This window comes from Arachis hypogaea, chromosome 19 (assembly GCF_003086295.3).
Source record: "Arachis hypogaea cultivar Tifrunner chromosome 19, arahy.Tifrunner.gnm2.J5K5, whole genome shotgun sequence".
Classification (NCBI taxonomy): Eukaryota; Viridiplantae; Streptophyta; class Magnoliopsida; order Fabales; family Fabaceae; genus Arachis; species Arachis hypogaea.
In genome coordinates this window covers 16,615,203-16,637,913 of record NC_092054.1, presented here as the reverse complement: position 1 = coordinate 16,637,913, position 22,711 = coordinate 16,615,203, and the positions used below count along the sequence as shown (strand labels likewise).

The 22,711-nt window shown below is 32.8% G+C and overlaps 1 protein-coding gene and 1 non-coding gene across 2 annotated transcripts; both read left to right on the top strand.

The window, feature by feature from the left end:
• Nucleotides 1-13,481: 13,481 nt before the first annotated feature.
• LOC112779879 (probable L-type lectin-domain containing receptor kinase S.5) lies at nt 13,482-15,871 on the top strand. Its single transcript, XM_025824234.3, has one exon. The coding sequence runs from the start codon at nt 13,617-13,619 to the stop codon at nt 15,633-15,635; it is 2,019 nt and encodes a 672-aa protein (XP_025680019.1). The 5' UTR covers nt 13,482-13,616; the 3' UTR covers nt 15,636-15,871.
• A 2,760-nt stretch (nt 15,872-18,631) lies between these two features.
• On the top strand, nt 18,632-18,719 carry LOC112781809 (small nucleolar RNA Z161/Z228). Its single transcript, XR_003192567.1, has one exon. It is a non-coding gene; the product is annotated as a small nucleolar RNA Z161/Z228 (small nucleolar RNA).
• The last annotated feature ends 3,992 nt before the right edge of the window (nt 18,720-22,711 follow it).

Sequence of the window (22,711 nt, the reverse complement as noted above, 5' to 3'; positions counted from 1 at the left end):
TGCAATAGACTTTGGAAGAAAATTTTGGTTAGTCTCCAATATGGACTTTTTACTTGTTAATTTGGACTTACTAGGGATGAGTACGGGTCGCGGATACCCAATTACCCGTTCGAATTCGAACCGAACCAATTAAATTGGTTCTGGAACTAACGGATAATCTGGTCCAATTCGAACCAAATCAATGACTTTTTCTAATAATTGGTTCGGATAACGGTTCTAGGAGTGCGGAACCCAAACCAATCCGCAGACCGACTATATATTAATTAAATAAAAAAAATTAAAATATATATATGCCTTTTAATATGTTTGAATTTTAAAGTCTTTAGTGTTTAATATGTTTGGATTTTAATGTATTTAGTGTTTAACATGTTTAGATTATTTTTATTAATGTTACATGTTTATTGTACTTACAGAATTTTTAAGATAAAAATTTTATTTTTTTATTTTTTTTTATGAATTTCTGTTTCACCGGGTACCCAATTACCCAAACCGAACCAATCCATTTTTAATCGTTTTATTTTTATTCGGGTACACAAAAAAAATATAAATCTAAACTAATTACAATTTAATTGGTTCAATTCTAATTTTACCTTAAACTCGAACCAATCCAACCGTACTTACCCCTACGCACGACTCACAACACAAAAATAAGCACATCAAATTGTTGTAAAATAAAAGATATATATAATAGAGATGTATAAATAGAAGACTCTAGTATTAAAATAATTAGCCCAATAATAATTTATATATATATAATAATATAATATGTTGTAATGTGTATATATATACAAAGATAGAAAGGAGTATTAAAAATAAAGAGAGAGAGAATCGCATTTGTTTATTGTTACAATCTCAATATAATAAAGATGATTAATATTGCTATTAATATTATATGTAAAGAGTAATAGAAAATAGAATTTAAAATACTTATAAAATAAAAGAAGAGAAAGAACTGTAGTAGTAATATAAAGAAAAGAGTATTTGATTGTAACATAAAGAGAGAGTATTTGATTTTATTATTTGCTTGTGTGTCCATATCATGCACTGAGGATGTCTATTTATACATGCAAGGAGGCTATAATTTTCAACTATCATTAAATATAAGGACATTGATAATGTAGCCATTCAGCATGAAAAATATGATCTGCTCATGGTCATCCATTTTTATCCTTATCGCAACCCAAATCACATTAAAAATTTAGACTATTACTTTATAATCCAGCTAATATTTACTATTATCAAATATTGTTAATTTTAGCTCTAGAAGCCGCATAAAATTTTTATTTTAGGTTTTATATTTTCTATTAATAATATGCACATAAACATGAATTCTTAGAACGTCATCACCTATTATTCGACACTTGGCTACAAGGTTTGGGTAAATTCTATCCAATTTTTTTTCAAATAAAAAATAAATTATCTCCTATAATATATCTAATAATTATTGAATGAAATAAATTATATCATCATAGTTAATATTAATTTTTAATTTAACTTAAGTTTTGACAACTAATTAAATTAATTAAATATAATAATTTTTTTTAAATTATAAAAATTACAAAAGAGATTTTATTTTATAACTTCTTTTTTTTAAACTACGCATATATTAATTAGATCTAACGATACAAAAAAAAAAACTAAAAAACTAAAAAGAATAAATGAAAAGAAAACTCAAAAGGTCAAACCACAAATTTAAAATAAGGACAAATAACTGATATAAGCTAAAGGGAGGAAAAATTTATACAAATAAGTCAAATCAAAAAACTGGTTCATGAATCAACCAAGAGATATTTCTATATAGTTCGAATTAACCAAATTCGAACTTCAATCTCCATGTAATTCGAATCATAGTGATTCGAATTACACACACAGTAATCAGGGTGATTCGAATTACACACCACACGCGTTCCAAGGTAATTTGAATTGGGGTGATTCGAATTACTCAATTTTTGGCTCTAGTAGTAATTCGAATTGGGTTGTTTCGAATTACTCTTGCTTCGGCTATAAAAGGAGTTCGAACCAACTTCATTCGGACAACTTTTTCATTATCATACCCCACCAAATCCCAGAGAAAACGACACAGAACGATTCCAACAAAGGCTCGAGCAGGATATTCAGCCCATAGGGATGATCCGGAGAAACTATATTGTTTGGATGGAGTAGCTCATATAGCCGGGGTCATCAACGAAGAAGTTAGTACGTAATCTTTTTTTTTTAAATTAGGATTAAGTAACTTATTCGTTTGTTTATATACGTTATGTTAGTGGTTTTGATGGTAAATGACGTTGGTAACATTGTATGTGACTGATTTTTTATGTTTCGTTAGTGATAATGTATGTGATTTTGTTAGTGGTTTTGTTAGTGATTTTGCAAGTGGTTTATGTTAGTGGTTTCGTTAGTGGTTTTGTTAGTGATTTTGTAAGTGGTTTTGTTAATGGTCTTGTTAGTGGTTTTGTTAGTGGTTTTGTTAGTGATTTATGTTAGTGGTTTCTTTAATGGTTTTGTTAGTGGTTTTGTAAGTGATTTTGTTAGTGGTTTTGCAAGTGGTTTATATTAGTGGTTTTGTTAATGGTTTTGCAAATGGTTTATGTTAGTGGTTTCGTTAGTAGTTTTGTTAGTGGTTTTGTTAGTAGTTTTGCAAATGGTTTATGTTAGTGGTTTTGTTAGTGATTTTACAAGTGGTTTATATTAGTGGTTTCGTTAGTGGTTTTGTTAGTGGCTTTGTTAGTGGTTTTGTAATTGATTTTGTAAGTGGTTTTAATTATCTGGTCCGTTATATGTGCAGCCCCAGCGATGCATCTCGAGCATGCGACGGCAGCAGGGCATGCTCGAGATGCATCGCTGGGGCTGCACATATAATGGACCAGATAATTAAAACCACTTACAAAACCAATTACAAAACCACTAACAAAAGCCGCTAACATAGACCACTTGCAAAACCACTAACAAAACCACTAACGAAACCACTAACATAAACCACTTGCAAAACCACTAACAAAACCACTAACAAAATCACTAACATAAATCACTTGCAAAATCACTAACAAAACCACTTACAAAACCATTAACAAAAACATTAACGAAACCACTAACATAAACCACTAACAAAACCACTAACAAAAACCACTAATAAAATCACTTACAAAACCACTAACAAAACCACATACATTATCACTAACGAAACATAAAAAATCAGTCACATACAATGTTACTAACGCCATTTACCATCAAAACCACTAACATAACGTATATAAACAAACGAATAAGTTACTTAATCCTAATTTAAAAAAAAAAGATTACGTACTAACCTCTTCGTTGATAACCCCGGCTATATGAGCTACTCTATCCAAACGATATAGTCTCTCCGGATCATCCTCTATGGGCTGAATATCCTACTCGAGCCTTTGTTGGAGTCGTTTTGGGTCGTTTTCTCTGAGATTTGGTGGGGTATGATAATGGAAAAATGGTTTGAATGAGGTTGGTTCGAACTCCTTTTATAGCCGAAGCATGAGTAATTCGAAACAACCAAATTCGAATTACTACTAGAGCCAAAAATTGAGTAATTCAAATCACCCCAATTCGAATTACCTTGGAACACGTGTGGTGTGTAATTCGAATCAGGTTGATTCGAATTAGTGGGTGTGTGCGTGTGTGTGTAATTTGAATCATTATGATTCGAATTACATGGAGATTGAAGTTCGAATTTAGTTTATTCGAACTATATAGAAATGTCTTTTAGTTGATTCATGAACCAATTTTTGATTTGGCTGATTCGTGTAAATTTTTCCTCCCCTTAGCTTATATCAATGATTTGCCCCTTAAAATAATAAAAAAAATAGATAAAGTGTTAATTGAATAAAGGTAAATTCCATTATTATTAATAAAATTAATATAAGAATTGTATAATTTTGTAAGTATATATGAAGTTTAGCTAATTTTACTATAATTAATTAGTTTTTTGTTATTAAAACTTAAATTAAATTAAGAATTAATATTAATCATCTTGATGATATAATTTATTTTATCCGATAATTATTAGATTTATTTTAGAAAATAACTTATTCTTTATTTAAAAGAAGATTAGATAGAATTACCTTCAAATTTTATATTTTAAAAGATTTTACCCTAACACAAACTCTATCTGATTTGCATATGAATAAATAGGGGTGTCCATGGATTGGATCGTATTCGCAGATCCGCGGTAAATATCCGCATCCAATCCGAAAATTGCGGATACGATCCGATCCGCAAATTGATCGGATCGCGGATATCTGCTCTACATCCACGTATCCGATCCGCGGATCCACAGATCCGCACTATAATAATTAAAAAATAAATAAATATATATGTTTTGTATTATATTTACTTGTTTGTATATTTTAGTTAGTAATTATTATTCATATATTATATTATTTTATTTTTGTTATTTAGAGATAATTTGATTAAAAATATTTTAGGAATAAATAAGTTTAAAAGTATGATTAAAAAAAGAAGGTTTAATTATGCGGATATATCCGATATCTGATCCGATCCGATCCGCAAATGTGCGGATCAAATCAGATCGGATCTGGCACTAAAAAGTGCGGATATCATATCCGATTCGATCCGATAGAAATTGTGCGGATCGGATCGAATTTTCGGCCATATCCAATCTGATCCGATATGCGGACACCCTATGAATAAAAGAATAAAAATAAAAAAGCAAAGTAACGCACAATAACGGCAAACCTTCCTAGTGTGTGTAAAACAGATTCAATGGGATACTGTCTTAATTTATGGGGCTTAGGAAAAAGGGGCCTCTTCCTGAATCAATAACAGTGTAATTGTTAAGTCCCCATCGCAACAAAGCCTCCCATATATTGCCACAGTTTGGCCATGTTATCTCGTTCGTAAGCAGTTATAATTTTAGTGAATTGGTTCTATCTTATTACCATGCCTAACGAAACAACTACAAATCATATATAAACATATGTCGTTGACAGTGAACAGTGATTATGAGATAATTCAGTAGCTTTACTATTGGCAATGAAATATCTAACAAAGTGTAGATTGATAAAGATAAATATTAAATGTCATCAGAATTTATTATTTTTATAATTATTTAGTTATTAATTTAATTTTTTTAATTTAATAATTTAATAATATATTTTATTTTATATTTTTAAATATTAATAATTAACTGATTGTTAAAAATAATAAATTCTGATTAATTCTTTAATATCTTTTGTTAGTAACTGTTTCAAATTTTATTCACACAAAAATAATAAATTTTATTTAAATAAAAAATCCCACCAAATCAGCAAAGTCAAGAGGGGATATGTAGGTGATAAGTCGTGCACCACAAAGCCACCAATTCTATTTCTTGTGATGTCGCAAATCAATCAAGACTTTGCACCTTTGGATTCGTTCGTGTCATCCCACAGAATGTTTTCACACCAGACACCCCCAATTAGTCCAAGTGGATTATTTTGATTAAACATTAATTTATTATATATCATGCACAATGTGAATTTTTTTAAATAAATAAAATAAATATATTAATTATGTAAATAAGCATTTATCAGTATTTTTACTGAAAAATATTACATTACTTATCTCGTTTACGGTATAAATAAAATAAGTAAACACATTTCGTTTACACTATAAATAAAATAAAGCTGAGAATAAATACAACATATATTTCGTTTATAGTGTAAACGAGATAAGTGAATAATTATAATGTGTATAGTATAAACGAGATACATTAAGACAAATTTTTAGCGGCTATAAAAAGATGTGCAACCTTTTATATTCTCCACAAACATTTCACTACTTCTTTGTTATCTATTCCTCCCGAAAATAAGCCAAAATGTCTAGTAATAATAGTTTCTTGGTTGTAACTTGTAAGTGTATATCTGAATTGCCTTACGAGAAATAGTGATAATGGTGTAACATTTGAGTGTGAGAATCTAATTCTATTGCGTACCCAGCCAGTAAATTCATTGGCGGAATTGAAGAGTCTGATATTAGGTAGCGTCGGTGAGAGTGAGAAAAAAAATAGATTGAAAGGATGGAGTATAAATTGCTAACACTGATGAAAAACAGAGACAAATAACAAAATTAATTTAAATAAAATTATTTAGTGAAATAGTAAATAACAAAATTCAGTTCGCAACTCCTATATTTAGTAGATTAAGTGAAAACGTTTACTTAAGAAAACTTAACAAAAAACAATTTACTTAGATATTTGGTAAATACAAACATAAACATTTTGCTTTATGATTAGTTTTAGGAAAAGTACAGGAAACCAAGTTAGAGTCTGCCAAATTTTACCAACAACAATTAATTATTAATTTTAAATTTTAAAAACAAAATTTAAATAATTAGTATTAAATAGAATTTGAAAGATAAGGATTAGGCAAACAGTAATCGCCCCATAAACGTCTCCACCCCTTCCCATCGCAGCTTCGGAAGTGTCCTGGCTTCCATCGCGTAGACCACTGCATCGCCGCCTCTGCAGTGCGCCACACACGTCACCACTCTCCCGTCGCACCGCTAGCTAATCTGCGTCACTCGCATCCACGCCGCTCGACTGTCGCATCCTCGCCGCTGGCGGCTTGCATACCCAAGGCCAAGCCCGCGTTTGCGCCACCGCGGCCTCCACCTCGACGATCCTTTGCGCAGCGCTGGTGCCCTTCGCAACCAATCCCCATCGCCGCAAGGCGCTCTCTGCAAGCACTGTTTCCTCTCTCTCGTATCCACCTTCTCAATCCTTTCTACTTCCTGTCCGGTGAGCCAATTCATCTTCTTTTACTTTTTCTTTTCTGATTTCTTTCTTTTTTCTCTAATTTAAATTAAAAATCAATTTTTTTAATTGTTTTGGTTGTTACAATATACATGTTGTTGTCGCTGGATTTGTGTCGAAATTCATGATTTTATTATGTTTTTTTCTGGTTGTTGGTTCATTTTGAAATTTGCACTGTTTGTTGATTTTGTATTATATTGATGCTAATGAAGATTTAGGTATGCAATTATTCTTGGAATATGATTTTACCTTTGTTGTGAAGTTGTTGCCCTATCAAAAATCATGAAAATTTTTCCGAATTAAAGATGTGAATATTATAAATTAGATTGAAAGTTTTATGTTTCATAATGTGTTTTTAACTCCTTAATTATCAATATGTTATGATCCTTTTTTAAATTGACATAAATTATCGATCTGATAAAGGCTATTCTGACATAAGTTCTAGCCAGATTTTTTCTCAACTAATGACCAATGAAGGCAGATAGAGAGATAGGATCAAACATGCTACAAATGTTGCAAATTCTTGCTGTAAAAAATATCATTTATAAAGAGGTAATTATAGTTAGCTGCATTTACTTATAGTTTGTGATACAAATATTAGAGAAATCTTTGTTTTTATCATGTTTTAAGCTTTATAATATTAAAACTTTTCTATGATATAAGTATATTCTTCTGCTTTAGTTGAAAGATGAACAGTTACCATAAAACCATGAATCTAATTTTTTATAATTACTTTAATTACTTTCTCTTGTACAAAATATTAAGAATAATGCTATCACACATGAGGCCATGAATGAAGGAACAATTTCTTTAAATTTTTCAAAGATGCATTTCCATTAATTGCTAAATCATTGAACTGTTTCTGTCCAACTTTATTTCTTTACATTACTTTTAGAGATGAGTTTTTCAAACACCGTCTAATAGTATTTGATAAGAAGGTTCTTCTATTTGGGTCTAATAAGAAAAAAAAGGTTAATTAAAAAGATAAAAAAATATATTAAAAAAATCTATTAAATAGAAGCTCAAGTGGAACCACCTACAAACAAATTATAAAAACTCTATAGAACTATAATTATGCAATAATATTATTTCTCTATTTATGATTTTTTATCTAATATTAAATATAATATAAATTTTATTTAAATTAAATTCATATTCCATCAAATAATAAATAAAATTTGAAATTTGATTGTTGCTTAAGGAGTCCGACTCATTTTGGTATGAAGATAAGTGATTCAGGTTGATGATTATGTTTCTTAGTTCTGGAATATAATTGGTGCTTGATTACATAAGTTACTAACCTTCAAATTTAATTTCCTTATCTATATTAACGGATCATATGTTGAGAGGGGCAACTGAAGCAGATAGATCAAGACATCCTAATCCATATGAAGATCCTGCGGTGCCCTTTGATGCTGAGACTGACCAAAATAATAACTAATTGATTTGTTTTAAAATGTTAATTAAATCCTTTATGTCAAATTTTTTGCTTTTTGCATAGGTGATTGTAAAGCTGTCAATATTTTGATGAAATTAGATGCCAACTATAATGTATAGTGGTGTTGCTTACAAGCCTTTTATTCATACATGATGTTTGCTCGTGTATTATCAACCTCAAAATATGACATATTATTTTTCTCAAATTTAAAATTTATTGTTTAGTTTTCATGAACCGTAAACTTTGGGTTGTAGTCAATTATGTTCAAATTATATGACAAATCATTATTTATTTCTTATTTATTTTTGTGGTCTTCATCAAAGGTTGGTCCTCTTTGCTAAAGGTTGCAGCTTGTATTCAAAGACCAGATTAGGTGCGCCAGAACGAATTAAATCTTACCTGATTTTAAGTAGTTATAAAATTAATGACATATCCAATCAAGTTTTAAACAAAAAGACACATCCATCACAGACACAGCCAAAGAAATTTAAAACACAAGACACATCTATTAAGGACAATTAAAGACACATCCAAACATTAGTCGGTTAAAATAAAACAAGTGTTTAACAAATGCAAAAAGACATATCAATGCCTTAACAGAGAAGGCACATTCACACTTAAAAATTTTTTACAAGAGATAACCAAAGAAAGTTCACTAGTCTTGAAAAGCAACATCGAGGTTCTAAACAGAAGACACATTCATTAAAAACACATTCAAATAAGTTTTAAACAGAAGACGCATCCATTAAAAACACTTCCAACAAAAGACACATTTATTAAAGACACATCCAAACACATTTTAAATAGAAGACACATCCAACAGAAGACACATCCAAATATTAACAGGATAAAACAAAATAAGTGTTTAACAAAAGCAAAAAGATATCATCTGAAAAAGCATCTTTAACATATCAAAAAAATTAAATATCTCTGTCGTCTTCATTTCTAACAACTTCTCCTTGTATAATTAATCAAACAAAGCATCTTAAGAAACTATAATAGAATAATTTAACAAAAAATAATGGATCTACTAAACTAGTACAATTTCTGCCTAAATGAATTCAAAGGACACAAAAAAATGTTATGACATTCTATTTCTCGTTCCCGAAGAACATACAAGTTGGCTTTCAACAAGTTTTTTGAGCATCTCATTATTTGTAAGATCAGGTGAGGCAAGGGTCTTATCAAAGAATTCTCTATACTGCACAAGCTTTTGTTTCTTCTCCATCTATACATCTCCCGGAAAATTAGAACAAGCCTTCTCTTAGGAATTCATGTCAAGCACCATGTGATCAACCATTTACAAGTTCTGACTTTGCTCCTAAATTAACAACAGAATAAATTTTTCATAGTTATAAACAAAGACTAGCCATTCATGACTAATTCAACATCTCATCATAAGCATATAGAGCGTATAAGCATACTCTGCAAGTGGATCAATTAGGTAGATATTAGCAATAAAGCTTCCCAAAACAAATAACTTGAATCTTAACTTAAATTGACACATCCCAATAGTCTAAACTAAGCTGCTAGATACTTATCATGATTCATGGTGGTCAGTACTTCTCCTTGAATGGTGATGTCATTCAATTTAAATAATACCCAAAAGTCTACCAAAGAACTTACCTGGGGCAATGTATTCATATGATCCAACAACCCTGGACATGGCACCGGCACCGGCACCGGCACCGGCACCAGCACCAGCACCTCTGTCACCTGCCTCACGCTGCAAGGTCTTAGCAAGCCCAAAATTCGCTACATGGGCCTAAACTCATGATCAAGCAATATGTTATTGCTCTCACATCCCTATGAACTATAGCAGGCACACAATCATAGGGAATTAGTGTTTAGTAATGATAGATTTTTGGTAAATCCAATTCTATGTTGTTTTCATTGTAGCATATAACTAAAAAGCCAATAAATTCATCATAACATATAGCTAAAAATAGCAAAGTTTCACTAAACATACATATAACCAAGTAACAAACACATAGTAGCAAATGGAAATTAAATGAAATTACATAACATGAAAGTTCAGAATCAAAATTTGACCTTAAAATCAATATACAACATTATATTCTCATTAAAATAAACATGAACTAAAGGAGCTCAATGAACTGTAATTCAAAAAAAAGTTACAAGAAAATTGTATGAAACTATTTCAGAAGAAACATCCAACTAAAATCAATGAAAAATCCATGAATCCAACAAAAATAAGGAGCATCACATAAGAACCATGAATACCAAAATCGAAACAGCTACTATTACTTAAAACCCTAACAATATACTAACCAATTGGAGAACACTGGGATGATTGCAGAGAGCGGCGTGCGACGGTCAGCGGCTAGACGCGGCGGGCCGGCGTGGACACAGACGTGGTTGCTGTTGCGGCTTGGAGGAGGCAATGCATCGTCGACGCCTTCAGACGAGAAGGGCTCCCGCGGCAACATCAACCTCTGTGAGAACCAGCATCGGTGGCGTCGACCTCCATGAGTAGCAGCAGCGGTGGGGTTGTGTTGTGGTGTTGAAGACGACGGCGTCCTTGCGGGTGGGTGGAGCAACTCGGGCTGCGCAGGTGGTAGGTGGAGGCGGTGCCGAGGAGACCTGTCGACAGGGCTGATGGGTATGTAGAGCTGGAAAAGGATATGGGGGTTAGGGGAGTGTGTCCACGGTAACAACAAAAGGGTATAGGGTAAATTAGGGTTAGTGTGGTAAACTAGTGAAATTAAGATTAATCTGAGTTAATTGGGGATGTGGCTTTTGAAATTAAGTGGGTTAAGAGTCCAGCTCAATTAAAGTTAATAGATGTTGACAGAAATGTTGTTGGTAACGTAGCGGGATTGTTAGTTTTATTACAAATTGTTAATACCTTAAATTAATAACTAAATTAACAGATATATGCCTATGCACTTTTTCTTTTTGAAACTTTACAGGAGGAGTTTCTTTTTGCAATTTTACAGGAGGAGTATAATAGTCTAAATTTTTAAAATGATCTTTTAAATTTGGTTTGTATACTAATTTAATCTTTGAAATTCTGATTGCACTAATTTGATCTTTTAAATTGGCCTTTGAATAGCATACTAATCCTTTAACCTATTTTTGGCGTGAATCAGCAGCCAGACTACTAATATGGCACAACTAATACCACATGACATCATCACTAACTCCCGCATTATCATCATCCACATACATCCCTTCTCTCTTCCAAACGCTCCAGCATGCTCTCTCCCTCGCCCTAATACTGCCACTCCCCCAACCCCCCTCACGGCAAGCTCAAGACATAGAGTGACCTCCACTTCCTCCTCGACACCCTCAACCGCCACCTCTACGACTCCACCATTCTCTCCTGCATTTATATTGACAACGCCGCCGTCCTCTCCACCAACCTCCCACAACTCTCCACCAATCTAAAAGTGAAATTAGCTCCGCAAAATGGTTGCAGAGTGAAGAACTATTGCAATGATCGAAAATGATGAATTCGTTGGTGAGGTTATCAAGATCAGGGGAGAGGGAGCCCACCAATCAACGCCAGAGTCGGAGAGCATTTCAAATTGTGAAAACCTAAAGGAGCAATCGTTGAGGACCTTCAGGCGGCCTCTGAGCTAGTGTTGAACCATCTTAAGTCGAACTCCAACAAATCGACCAGCGGGCTGACCCACGTTCACTCTAGATCCACATGACATCATAAGAAGAAAAAGAGGAAGATGGAAATAGTGGATTCGCAAAGCATGGGGATTTGTGAGATCCGACTAGTCGGTTTTAATCAGTGAGGGACAGTGGACGTACCTGTTAGTAGTGGAGATGATGGGTGAGACGCCACAATTATCGTCTTTAATGCCGACGAAGCACCAAAAGTAGAGAGCGAAGTGGATGCTGAAGCTGAAACAAAAGCCAGCAGAGGTTGCGGATGTGAAAGGTGTGGACCCAAAGGCAAAAGAGGGTGCGGTGGTGATGCGATGGTGGATTAGGAATGATAGTTGTGGACTTGTGGTAATGTGGTTCAAGGAATTAGGAATGAGAAGGGATGTATGAGAATAATGATGATGTGGGAGTAGGGGTGGAAATAGGCCAGGTCAGGCCAGACTTTGCTTTTAACAGGCCTGACCCGTCATATAGTTAATTGGCCTGAGTCTGGCCTGCAGCCTGCTATAGACTTTTTTTTAAACTACTAAGCCTGGCCTGGCCTAAAACCTGTTAAAAGGCTTGATAATTTTTTGTTTACAAAAATAAAAATATTATTTAATAAAAAACTATTTTTTAAAAAACATATTTATATGTAATATGTCATATTTAATATTTATAAGAATTTTTAAACTTTAAACTATTTAAAATATACAAAACTATTTATAATTAAATATGATAAATATAAAATATTTTATAATTCTGTTAATAATAAAAAAATTATTTATATATGTAATTATGTATTAATAGGTCCAGATAGGTTTGACAGACTAATAAAATTAATTAGTGAGTCTGAACTTAACTTATTAACATAATAAAATTTTTATAAAAACCTGAATTTGTACCTATTTTATAATAGACTAGATTAGACTGCAGCCCCGACAAATCGCCTGACTTTTTTTTACCTCTATGTAGGAATTTGTAATAATACAAAGGCTGATGATAATGCTATGTGATATTAGTTGTGCCACATCAGTAATTTAGCCGCTGATTTACTGTTGAAAATAGATTGTAAAACTAATATATCATTTGAAAGTTATTTGAGGGATTAAATTAATATAATTAAAATTTTAAGAGTTAAATTAATATACGAAAATCTAAAAAATTACTTTAAAGATTTTGTCAGTATAACATTCAACAAAATTACAGACATTTGTTTCCATTTTAATATAAGACATTGGCATTTATTGTATTGGTTTTAAATTTATTTTATTTATTTTTAATTTGGTAGATCATTACTCAGAACGAGCGGTTAAAGCCTATCTATTATTCAGTTGGAAAACGTCATGCATCACACGTCGTCATAATAATAAACTATGAATGTAACAATTGAGAAATACATAAGCAGAAAAGATAAAGAAGTTTCCAACATCTAATTAAAAATATTATTTTATAAATATATGATAATTGATTTTAATGATGGATTTTAGTGTGGAAATAATATTTTTAATGAATTATTCAATTGGAAAATGTCATACAACAGACGTCATAATAATAGACTATGAATAATAGAATATAAACATTGAGAAATACATAAGCCGAAAAGATAAGGAAGCTTCCAACATCTAATTAAAAGTCTACTCAAATCATTTGACCTCACCTAACTATACATGAATTATACAAAGAAAGAATGATGAACATAAACATCTCATCATAATACCCAGATAATTGGCCTTAATTAGCTTCAATAATCTCTTCCATAGTTCTTCCAACATGTACTTTTCTTTGTTACTTAAACATCAATTCTTACCAATCATCATCATCATAATAAGTATTATCACCCTCACCAAAGTTGGTTGCTTCGAGTTCAATTTCCCTACATTCCAACCACAAGATGAATCTCATTTACTGCTAAGCAAATACTCAGAAATCTACCTAGATGCCATCCAAGTAACCCCTGATATCCGTGGCGAAATACGCCATTATTCAGGACGGACATTCCACAATAAACCATTCAGATTATGGAGCAAGAACAAGAAACAAATTGCAAGTTTCAACACCACTTTTGTTCTTAACATCAATCCTCAAACTTCCCCTGGTGGAGAGGGCTTGGCCTTCATCTTAACCGCAAACACCGCTCTCCCGGACGACAGTTCGGGAGAGTGGCTGGGAATTGTGAACGCCACAACTAATGGAACTTCTCAAGCTGGGGTTCTTGCTGTGGAATTTGACACAAGAAAAAGTTTTGCAGAAGATGGCCCTGATAACCACGTTGGTATTAACATAAACAGTGTCTACTCCATCAAACAGGAACCATTGTTAATCAAAGGGATTAATATTTCATCAGGTATTAATGTAACTATAACAATTCAGTATGATAATGATGTTATATCCGTGTTTGGTTCCATGAGTACAAGAACTTCGCCAATGGAGACGCTTTTGGTATCTCCACCACTTAATCTTTCTTCCTATCTTCAGGAAGAGGTTTACGTCGGATTCTCTGCTTCAACGAGTAACTACACTGAGTTGAATTGTGTTAGAGCATGGGAGTTCAGCGGTGTAGATATCATTCATGATGACAAGAACCTGTTGTGGATTTGGATAACTGGTACAACCGTTATTGTTATTATGATTGGTGGTGTTGTGTTTCTCCTAAATTGGCGAAGGAATCATGGTGTGGGAGCTTCAGGAGATGCATACCCGAGGATAGAGGATCAGATTCAACATTCATCCATGGCTCCAAAGAAGTTCCGGTTAAAGGAAATTAGAAAAGCAACGGGCGGATTCAGCCTTCAAAACAAGCTTGGTGAAGGTGGTTTTGGAACAGTTTATAAAGGGCTACTCGAAAACAAGGAGATAGCTGTAAAGAGTCACTCGAAGCATTCGCGCCAAGGGAAGCAAGAATTCATAGCCGAAGTCACAACAATCGGAAGCCTCCACCACAAGAATTTGGTCAAACTTATTGGTTGGTGCTATGAAAAAGGAGAGCTCCTTCTTATTTATGATTACATGCCTAATGGAAGCCTAGACAAGTACCTATTCGATAAGAAAAACAATTTTGGCAATGAATTTGGGGAAGGATTTAACAATTCATCAACACTAAATTGGGAAACTAGGCAGAGAGTGATATATGGTGTGGCTCAAGCATTGGACTATCTCCACAATGGTTGTGAGAAAAGGGTGATTCATAGGGACATCAAGGCCAGCAACATAATGTTAGATTCGGAATTCAATGCCAAGTTAGGAGATTTCGGATTGGCGCGAACCATTCAGAAGAGAAATGAAACTCACCATTCCACAAAGGAGATTGCAGGGACGCCAGGGTACATGTCCCCGGAAACATTCCTCACCGGAAGGGCGACGGTGGAAACCGATGTGTACGCGTTCGGCGTTCTTGTGTTGGAAGTAGTGTGCGGAAGAAGGCCAGGGAATGTGAACGGACAGGATGATTACAAGAACAGCATTGTGTATTGGGTTTGGGAGCTTCACGGAGAGGGGAGAATAGTGAGTGCTGTGGACAAAAAGATAAGTAAAGAAGAGATGAAGGATGAAGAAGCTTCTAGAGTTCTTGTTTTGGGGTTGGCTTGTTGCCATCCAAACCCGCACCATAGGCCTTCAATGAGAACTGTTCTGCAAGTTCTGAACGGGGAAGCACCGCCGCCAGTGGTTCCTCAACAAAGGCCTGCTTTTGTGTGGCCTGCTGTGCCTCCATCTTTCAATAAAGGTGAAGATACTTATTCAGTCCTCAATGGACAAGTCACTCCCATATTCACTGATATCACTGGTAGGTGATCCAACATTCAGACCATCATTTTAATCAACCCTGGAAATTAAGATGATCATACTTCATTAATGCCTCTTGCATTGCAGTTACTGATGATTATTTTATGTATCTTTGTTGAGTTTATTACCATATAATTGGTAGCTAATTGTGTACTATATACGCTATATAATATAGCTTCGTATATATGTGTATAAAAATATTATTTATATATTAAAATTAGTTATTATTATATATTTATATAAAATTAAAATTTAATTTTGATGTATTACTAGTGTAAAGTGTTTTTATGATTTAAATGATCATTTATGTAGTTAATAAAAAAATAATTATTTTTATTGATATAATATTATGTATTGAATACATATTAAAATTATTTTACACTAATTACATTAAAATTAAATTCTAAAAATATATATGTAATTTAATTTATATTTAATATATATTTTATATTTTAATTTTTAATAAATATTTTATATTAATAATTAATTTTGGTGATTAATTATTATGTAAACCTATCATAATTGGTGTATATATATTGGCACTAGTCTCTTTGTGGGTACTGGTTACACTTGCACATGTTCATCCTTTAGCTTTTTGGACAATGGGAATATATTATGCCTTTTTTCTTGTGGTAAAATTTTCTCTTATAGAATGATAACTAATGTTTTGCTATTAACAATACGTCTATAACTTGATCATACAAAAGAATAAATAAAAGCGAGGAACTATAAAACATTGTTAAAAGTCGTCATAGTAAGTTTCAACGGAAAATGTTAACGGATCTTCTCAATTCTAACTATCTAATTGTAAAGCAAAATAATATTATTTAATATTTATTATAGTCAAACAATTGCAAGAACACTCTTGGAATTTTCGGGCACGAACATAGTTTGACTCAAATTTATTTAACAAAATATATAATCAATACTATCTTTCTGACGACAAATACAACCTATGAATCACGAGACTCTGATCTAAATACATCACATGTTAATATGTTTTTTTTTTTATTCTTAACATATATTTTTAAAATAAATTTAAAAATTATATATATTATTATATATTAAAACAAAAATATTTTAAATATTTATATAATTAAAATAAGATATTAAAAATTAATTTATATTTTAATATTAATAAATATAAAAATATTATTATAATTTATCTAAAAAATATTTTATATTTTATATATATGTATGTTTGTGTATTTTATAAAATTTTAAAATTTGTATGTTGACGTATTTTGTATCACGTCATGTCCCGTATATACATCATAGATTACAATAATAATTCATATATACCACAAAAGAAGAGATGTTAATTTTGAAGAGAATAGAAATTAAAATTGTGTATTACTAAAATATGAATTGTTCTACCAATGAATTATGAGAATTCTGAGATATATATATATAAAGAATCAGTACAAGAACACATTTTGTTATGACCGTTAAACAGAACGTATATAAAAAAAATTATTATCCTCCCTCAAATTAAAGGTGTAAAACCTCTCATATTTTTTAGTGTGCAAGTAAGGGAGCTTCCACCTCTATGAAGGTGATGAAATTTGATTTGGTCATAATTGAGGAAATATATATTGCATATTCTTCTATAAAATTTTATTTGGGAGATCTTGACAAAATATTCATTGATTTTGGCCCAGACTTCATACGCATAGTGACATTCAAGTATGCGATTTTTAAAAATATCATCCATAGAAGTGAGTAACCAGGTCATTAGGTAATGATCTTTTATCTTCTATTTTTTGTATGCCGTTTGATTCTGTTGCTGGGGCCATGACATCATCATTTTTTACTCTGTAGGAGCTTTATCTAAGTCATTGACATTGATTACGTGAAGAGCCAATTGTTGTCATGTTCTATTTATGATAGCATAGCGTTTTTGTCAATGATAAAAAAAATAGGGGTTAATGAGAGAATGTTGTGCCACTGGAATTTGAGAATATTTGAAAACATAAATAAATTCTACCAAATTTTTATTTTATTTGCAAGCGTTCTCTGCACAAAGGATGGAGGTAGAATTTAGAGTATTATGATAGACAGGTTGGTTTGAATTTAGAGTAGTCATGAAGAAATATTTTCTCCTATTTGCGTAATAAATTTTTTTTATTCGAATAGCTTAGACAGCTTTTAATTCACACTCACACACACATTTAAAAATTCTGTTTATTACTTGACCATAGTTAAGGTTTGAATTCGTATGTAACATATTAAGAAGTAATATATTATTATTTTCTTTTTTTTTGGTCAAATACCTTACAAACACAAACACACCCCCTCCCTTTTCCATGGGTTCCATATATCAACTTCTTAGCTAGAATTTGAACCCGGTACACCTCTTAGTAAGACAAATATAGTTGCCATTAAACCAAACCTTGCGGTGCAAGAAGTAACATATTTAACTACTCAGTTAAAGACTCAGTTGCACTGTAGTGAAGTTTAATTAGTTGGGAGAGCATTCTTGTGATATTATTTTTGGGCAGAGGCATTATCCGTTTTTCTAAAACTCATGAAAGACTTGTTACACTCATCCAACATTGGTATTGTTAGTGGCCCCTTTTTCTGGGCCTTAGGGTATTTTACCGAAAAACTGAGAATGTATAATCAACCTTGTGGACAAGACTATAACATAAAAAACACCAGGTTATGGTAAGCATCCATTACAAAAAGTGGCTAGGCATATAGCCCAACAACTAAGATTGGCAATACAGATAATCAACCATCCTCCAACAGTCCAACTGTGGACCCTAAAAAAAAAAAAACCTCCAACCCTAATAATCCCTCCTCTTTAAATAGTTTCGTTCTTTCGGCTGTCAACCCTGTACTTCAGAGTTCAGACTACGCAAAAACAAGGGGTTTTTACTTTTTTTTTTTCTTTTTTTATTTTAATTTTAGTTTCCACAAAATTTTGGTTTTTCTGTGTTAGGTTTCTCTTCGCTCCTTTTTATGTTCATATCTTAATGGTTTCCGGTTAGGTTGACACATGAAAACCATGTGATGAATTTGGATTTACATTTTCTCACGACGGTCGTCTGAGAATCACTTGATGCAAATGATCCGCTATTTCTGATGGTTTTCATTTTTATTTTCCTATAAAACTCTCGCCTTTCTTTTTTCTCTTCCATTCCCAGAATGATTTCTACGGTGAAATTTTGGTATTTCAGTTTGAAACATCGTTTTCGCTCATCTTTTGAGGTTGCCTAACGACATAAAAAGCGTACAACTTAAAAACACTGTAGCTATGTAGTTCTTTATTGTAAATTTCGTGTTCATGATTTTTTATACAATGAATTCCTTTGTTTTTTTTTTAATAATTATTAAACTCGTATTTAATTTAGATTTTATTCTTTCAATTAAATATATAATGGAAATAGCTTTTTTGAAGTTGAAAAATAATTTTAAAAATAAATATTAATATAAATGTTCTTTTGAGATATGAGACATCTATTGTTAATACAACACAGACAAGCTATTTTTTTTTATCTCTTTGTGTATCCCCACAACAAATTATTATTAATTTTTATTTTTGTTTTTTCAATTACATTGCAACTATTGATAAGGATAATATAAAAAACGTTTGTATTTTAACTATTTATGTTGTACAAAGTTTTAATATTTTTTTTAGTTAATTTTGTATCTTGATGGTGAATAAATGTGTGGTTTTGATATTTTGAAAGATGATGTTTCACAAAATTTTATTTATGCCAAAAAGTTTTGAATATTTAAAAATTTATTGAGAAGGTTTAGGAAAAATTTATCTTTTTGATTATATTTATCTTTTTCACTAATAAGAAAAAGTAATGTATACTTGTTATAAAAGAATTATAAATCATTGAGTTTTTGATAAAAATATGGGTCGCTCTAGTGTAGATATTGCTCACCGCATGCTTGATCTTTTTCGGTAAGTAAGTAACGAGCAAATACAAGAGGGTTAAATTAATTCAATTAAGTAGAAGATTAGAGGTGGTCAAATTTTTGTTATTGGTTAGATGAATTTATAACTAATATAGTTGGTTAGTTAGTTACTTGTAACTTTAACAGTGATTAATGTGTTATTTAAGTATAATGAGTTACTTAATTGTATATTAAAAGAATTGTATATTAGAAGTGTTTCAGTGCAGTGTGTAGTGATATGCCTTATTTGTGGCTTTATTTGTGGAGTAGAATATAGCCTCGTTTGGGATATTTGTGGCTGATTTTATGAATGTATAGATGGTGCGATTATGAGCTACATTTCTCTAGTCTGTCCGTGTTCAGGCTAGAACGTCGGCCAACTGTGTCTGCGGGAGTGACGATGATTACGATGACGAGGAGAGCTTTGAGGCCCGAGGGGTCCCGGGGCAGCAGAAATGTGCAGGGGATGTTGTTGATGGTAACGGGTCTGGTGGTGCAAATGACGTGGAAAGCAGCGGTCCGAGCCGACAAGTTGTCGCGAAAGATTTGTTGGGTAGAGAGTTTGCTATGGAGGAGGATGTCTATGCTGCCTACAAGAATTTTGCTAGATTCAGGGATTTTGGTGTTCGGAAGGGAAATGTAGGTCGTGCTAATGGGATTTTGGTGAGGAGAGACTTTTTTTTTTTTTTTTTTTGTCATCGACAAGGTACACGACACACTATGACCGACTTAAGCGAGCAAGGGATGAGAGGCTGGAGAGTCGAACGGATTGTAAGGCCAAATTGAATATTTACTATGATATGCAACAAAGTGTGTGGAAGGTAAGATATATTAGTTAGATATATTACTAAGGTAAGCACATAGACACACACAGAGAATGCACAGAAGCATAGTCAGTCTGTTCCTCAGACTCTACTTTAACACCTTACCACACAGAATCTTATGCTTATGTCATAAGACAGAAGTGGTGAGGTATTACGACCTCTAATAATAAAATTATATATATTCATAGTTGAAAAAGATTTATATCTAGGAGCCTTTGAAGAAAAGTTAAAAACAAAGCGTTAAAAACGAAAAGTGCAACACTCACGAAGCGATAATGTAACGGAACAAGGCAAGAGAAAGCTAACATGGATGTATATATATAAAGAGGAGTTCCAAAATACAGATAACAAAGCTTAAGACTCGGCTCGCGAAGAAAAACCTGCAAGAGCACATAAGTATATATACATATATATAAGAAAACTCAAAATAAGCCCAAAATATAGAGTTACAAAACTTATTTCTTCAAAATAACCTTTAAGAGGAAGTTAATACATAAAATACATAAGCAGTGGAGATAAAAGTATCTACATATATACATATATCCAAAATAAAGTCCCAAAGACAGATCTCCGCTATCAGAAGCTTCCAGCATGCCTCAACGAGATGCCTCACGTCTTGCATCTAAAAACCACAAAATATGTATCTCAGTATGGTAACAGTGCCCACATATCTAACATATAATGTCTTGGAAAAGTCAAAGGCAATCCTAGAATTTCTGACATATAATTAAGTCCCATAGACATAACTAAACCATAAAATAAAATAGGCAACTAGCTAAGAGTCTTCCATCTATCTAATACTCTCGTTTTCAACTCCTCCGAACCTCCCAACCACCACCGAAATTCATTATTACAAACACAACTATTTCAAGCAAGGAAATCACAATTAGAATTCAAATACAACAGATAATCAAGTAGCAAATAGTCAAATAAAACATACCAAACAAACACATAGATGCATATGATGCATGATTGTCCTATGGCTGATGAGTCTCATCTGTCGGTTATAAAGCCAACCCGACAAGTCCTGGTAGCTAACCATTAGACTGTCCCTTTGTCGTGCATCCCTAAAACTCTAACACATCCGGAACTTTCACAGTGTCCAGCTACACTTACGACATAGGGTCAGTAGAGTATTGAGTATTAACTTGGAGCACGTGGTGGCTAGCCACTACTTTCACCCAGAAAAACTCGTATCTTAGATATTTTGGAAGTGCAACAATCACATTATCAATCATTAATCATATATATTCATGCTCAGCCATAACTCAACATTGATAAAGCCATCCGACTCATAACATAGTTCATAGTCAGCCACAATTCATTATCAAATACAGCCATCCGACTCATTTGAATGTTGGAAGAATGCCTTAAAGTTGAAAAATCATGGTTTTGGAAAAACAGGGACTCGTGTACGCGACCCCTGCTCACGCACACGATCCCTGCTCGCACACACGAGGAATGTAGTCAGCAGCTTATGCTCGTGTCGTGCCTATCCCTTCGCGTACACGACCTTTAAAAATTTGATTTCTCGCGTACGCGACACTGGCTCGCGTATGCGAGCTCCTCAACCCGTAAATACCGCTCGCGTAGCGCGCTATGTGGTCGCGTACACAACCAAGAAAACGAGATGGTTGCGTACGTAACACACATCTCGCGCACGCGAGTTATTGAGTCGGCAACCATTGGACGCATCGCGCATGTATCACGCGTACGCGGGCTTAGCAGAAGTTCAAAAAAAATCTGCTAAGTCCTGAAATCTCACTTTTGTACCCCAAATTTTGATTGCGCATAACTTTCTTGTTTTAAAACATTTTTCTTCCGTTGTTCGACGATATAAACATCTCAGACCAAAGTTTCTTTCTAAACACGTTTGATAAAAATTGGAGGTCCGGAGATCAATTTATGCCCCGCCAAAGTTGGATCAAAATCCTAGTTTTCATAAAACCTTTCAAAACCTCTATTTTCAAAACATAACAATTTCCAAACCTTTTAAAAGCAGCCCAAGCCTTACCCATTTAGCACCAAAACACTCTTAACTCATATTTCCAACTTTCTCTTTCAATCCACAACCCACCAATTCTCCACTTTTAACCAATCTCAAATCAATAATTCAATTTCAAACAACATGCCATATCTCAAGTTCCATCAATACTCAAGTTCATTAACCACTATACATTCAAATTAATATCATATACCGTTGCACACACATCAATAAGAGTCTCAATCACAACCTCCAAAACTTCAATCACATAATTAATACAATCCATCTCAACCAACCATCAACATTAACAATTCAATTCCTATCCTAGGGTCACTAGCCTAAGTTTTCACAATATATTATATTTT

Bases quoted from the DNA above. Each gene is read 5' to 3' on its own strand.
- LOC112779879 (XM_025824234.3), top strand. From the start codon at position 13,617: ATGTACTTTTCTTTGTTACTTAAACATCAATTCTTACCAATCATCATC.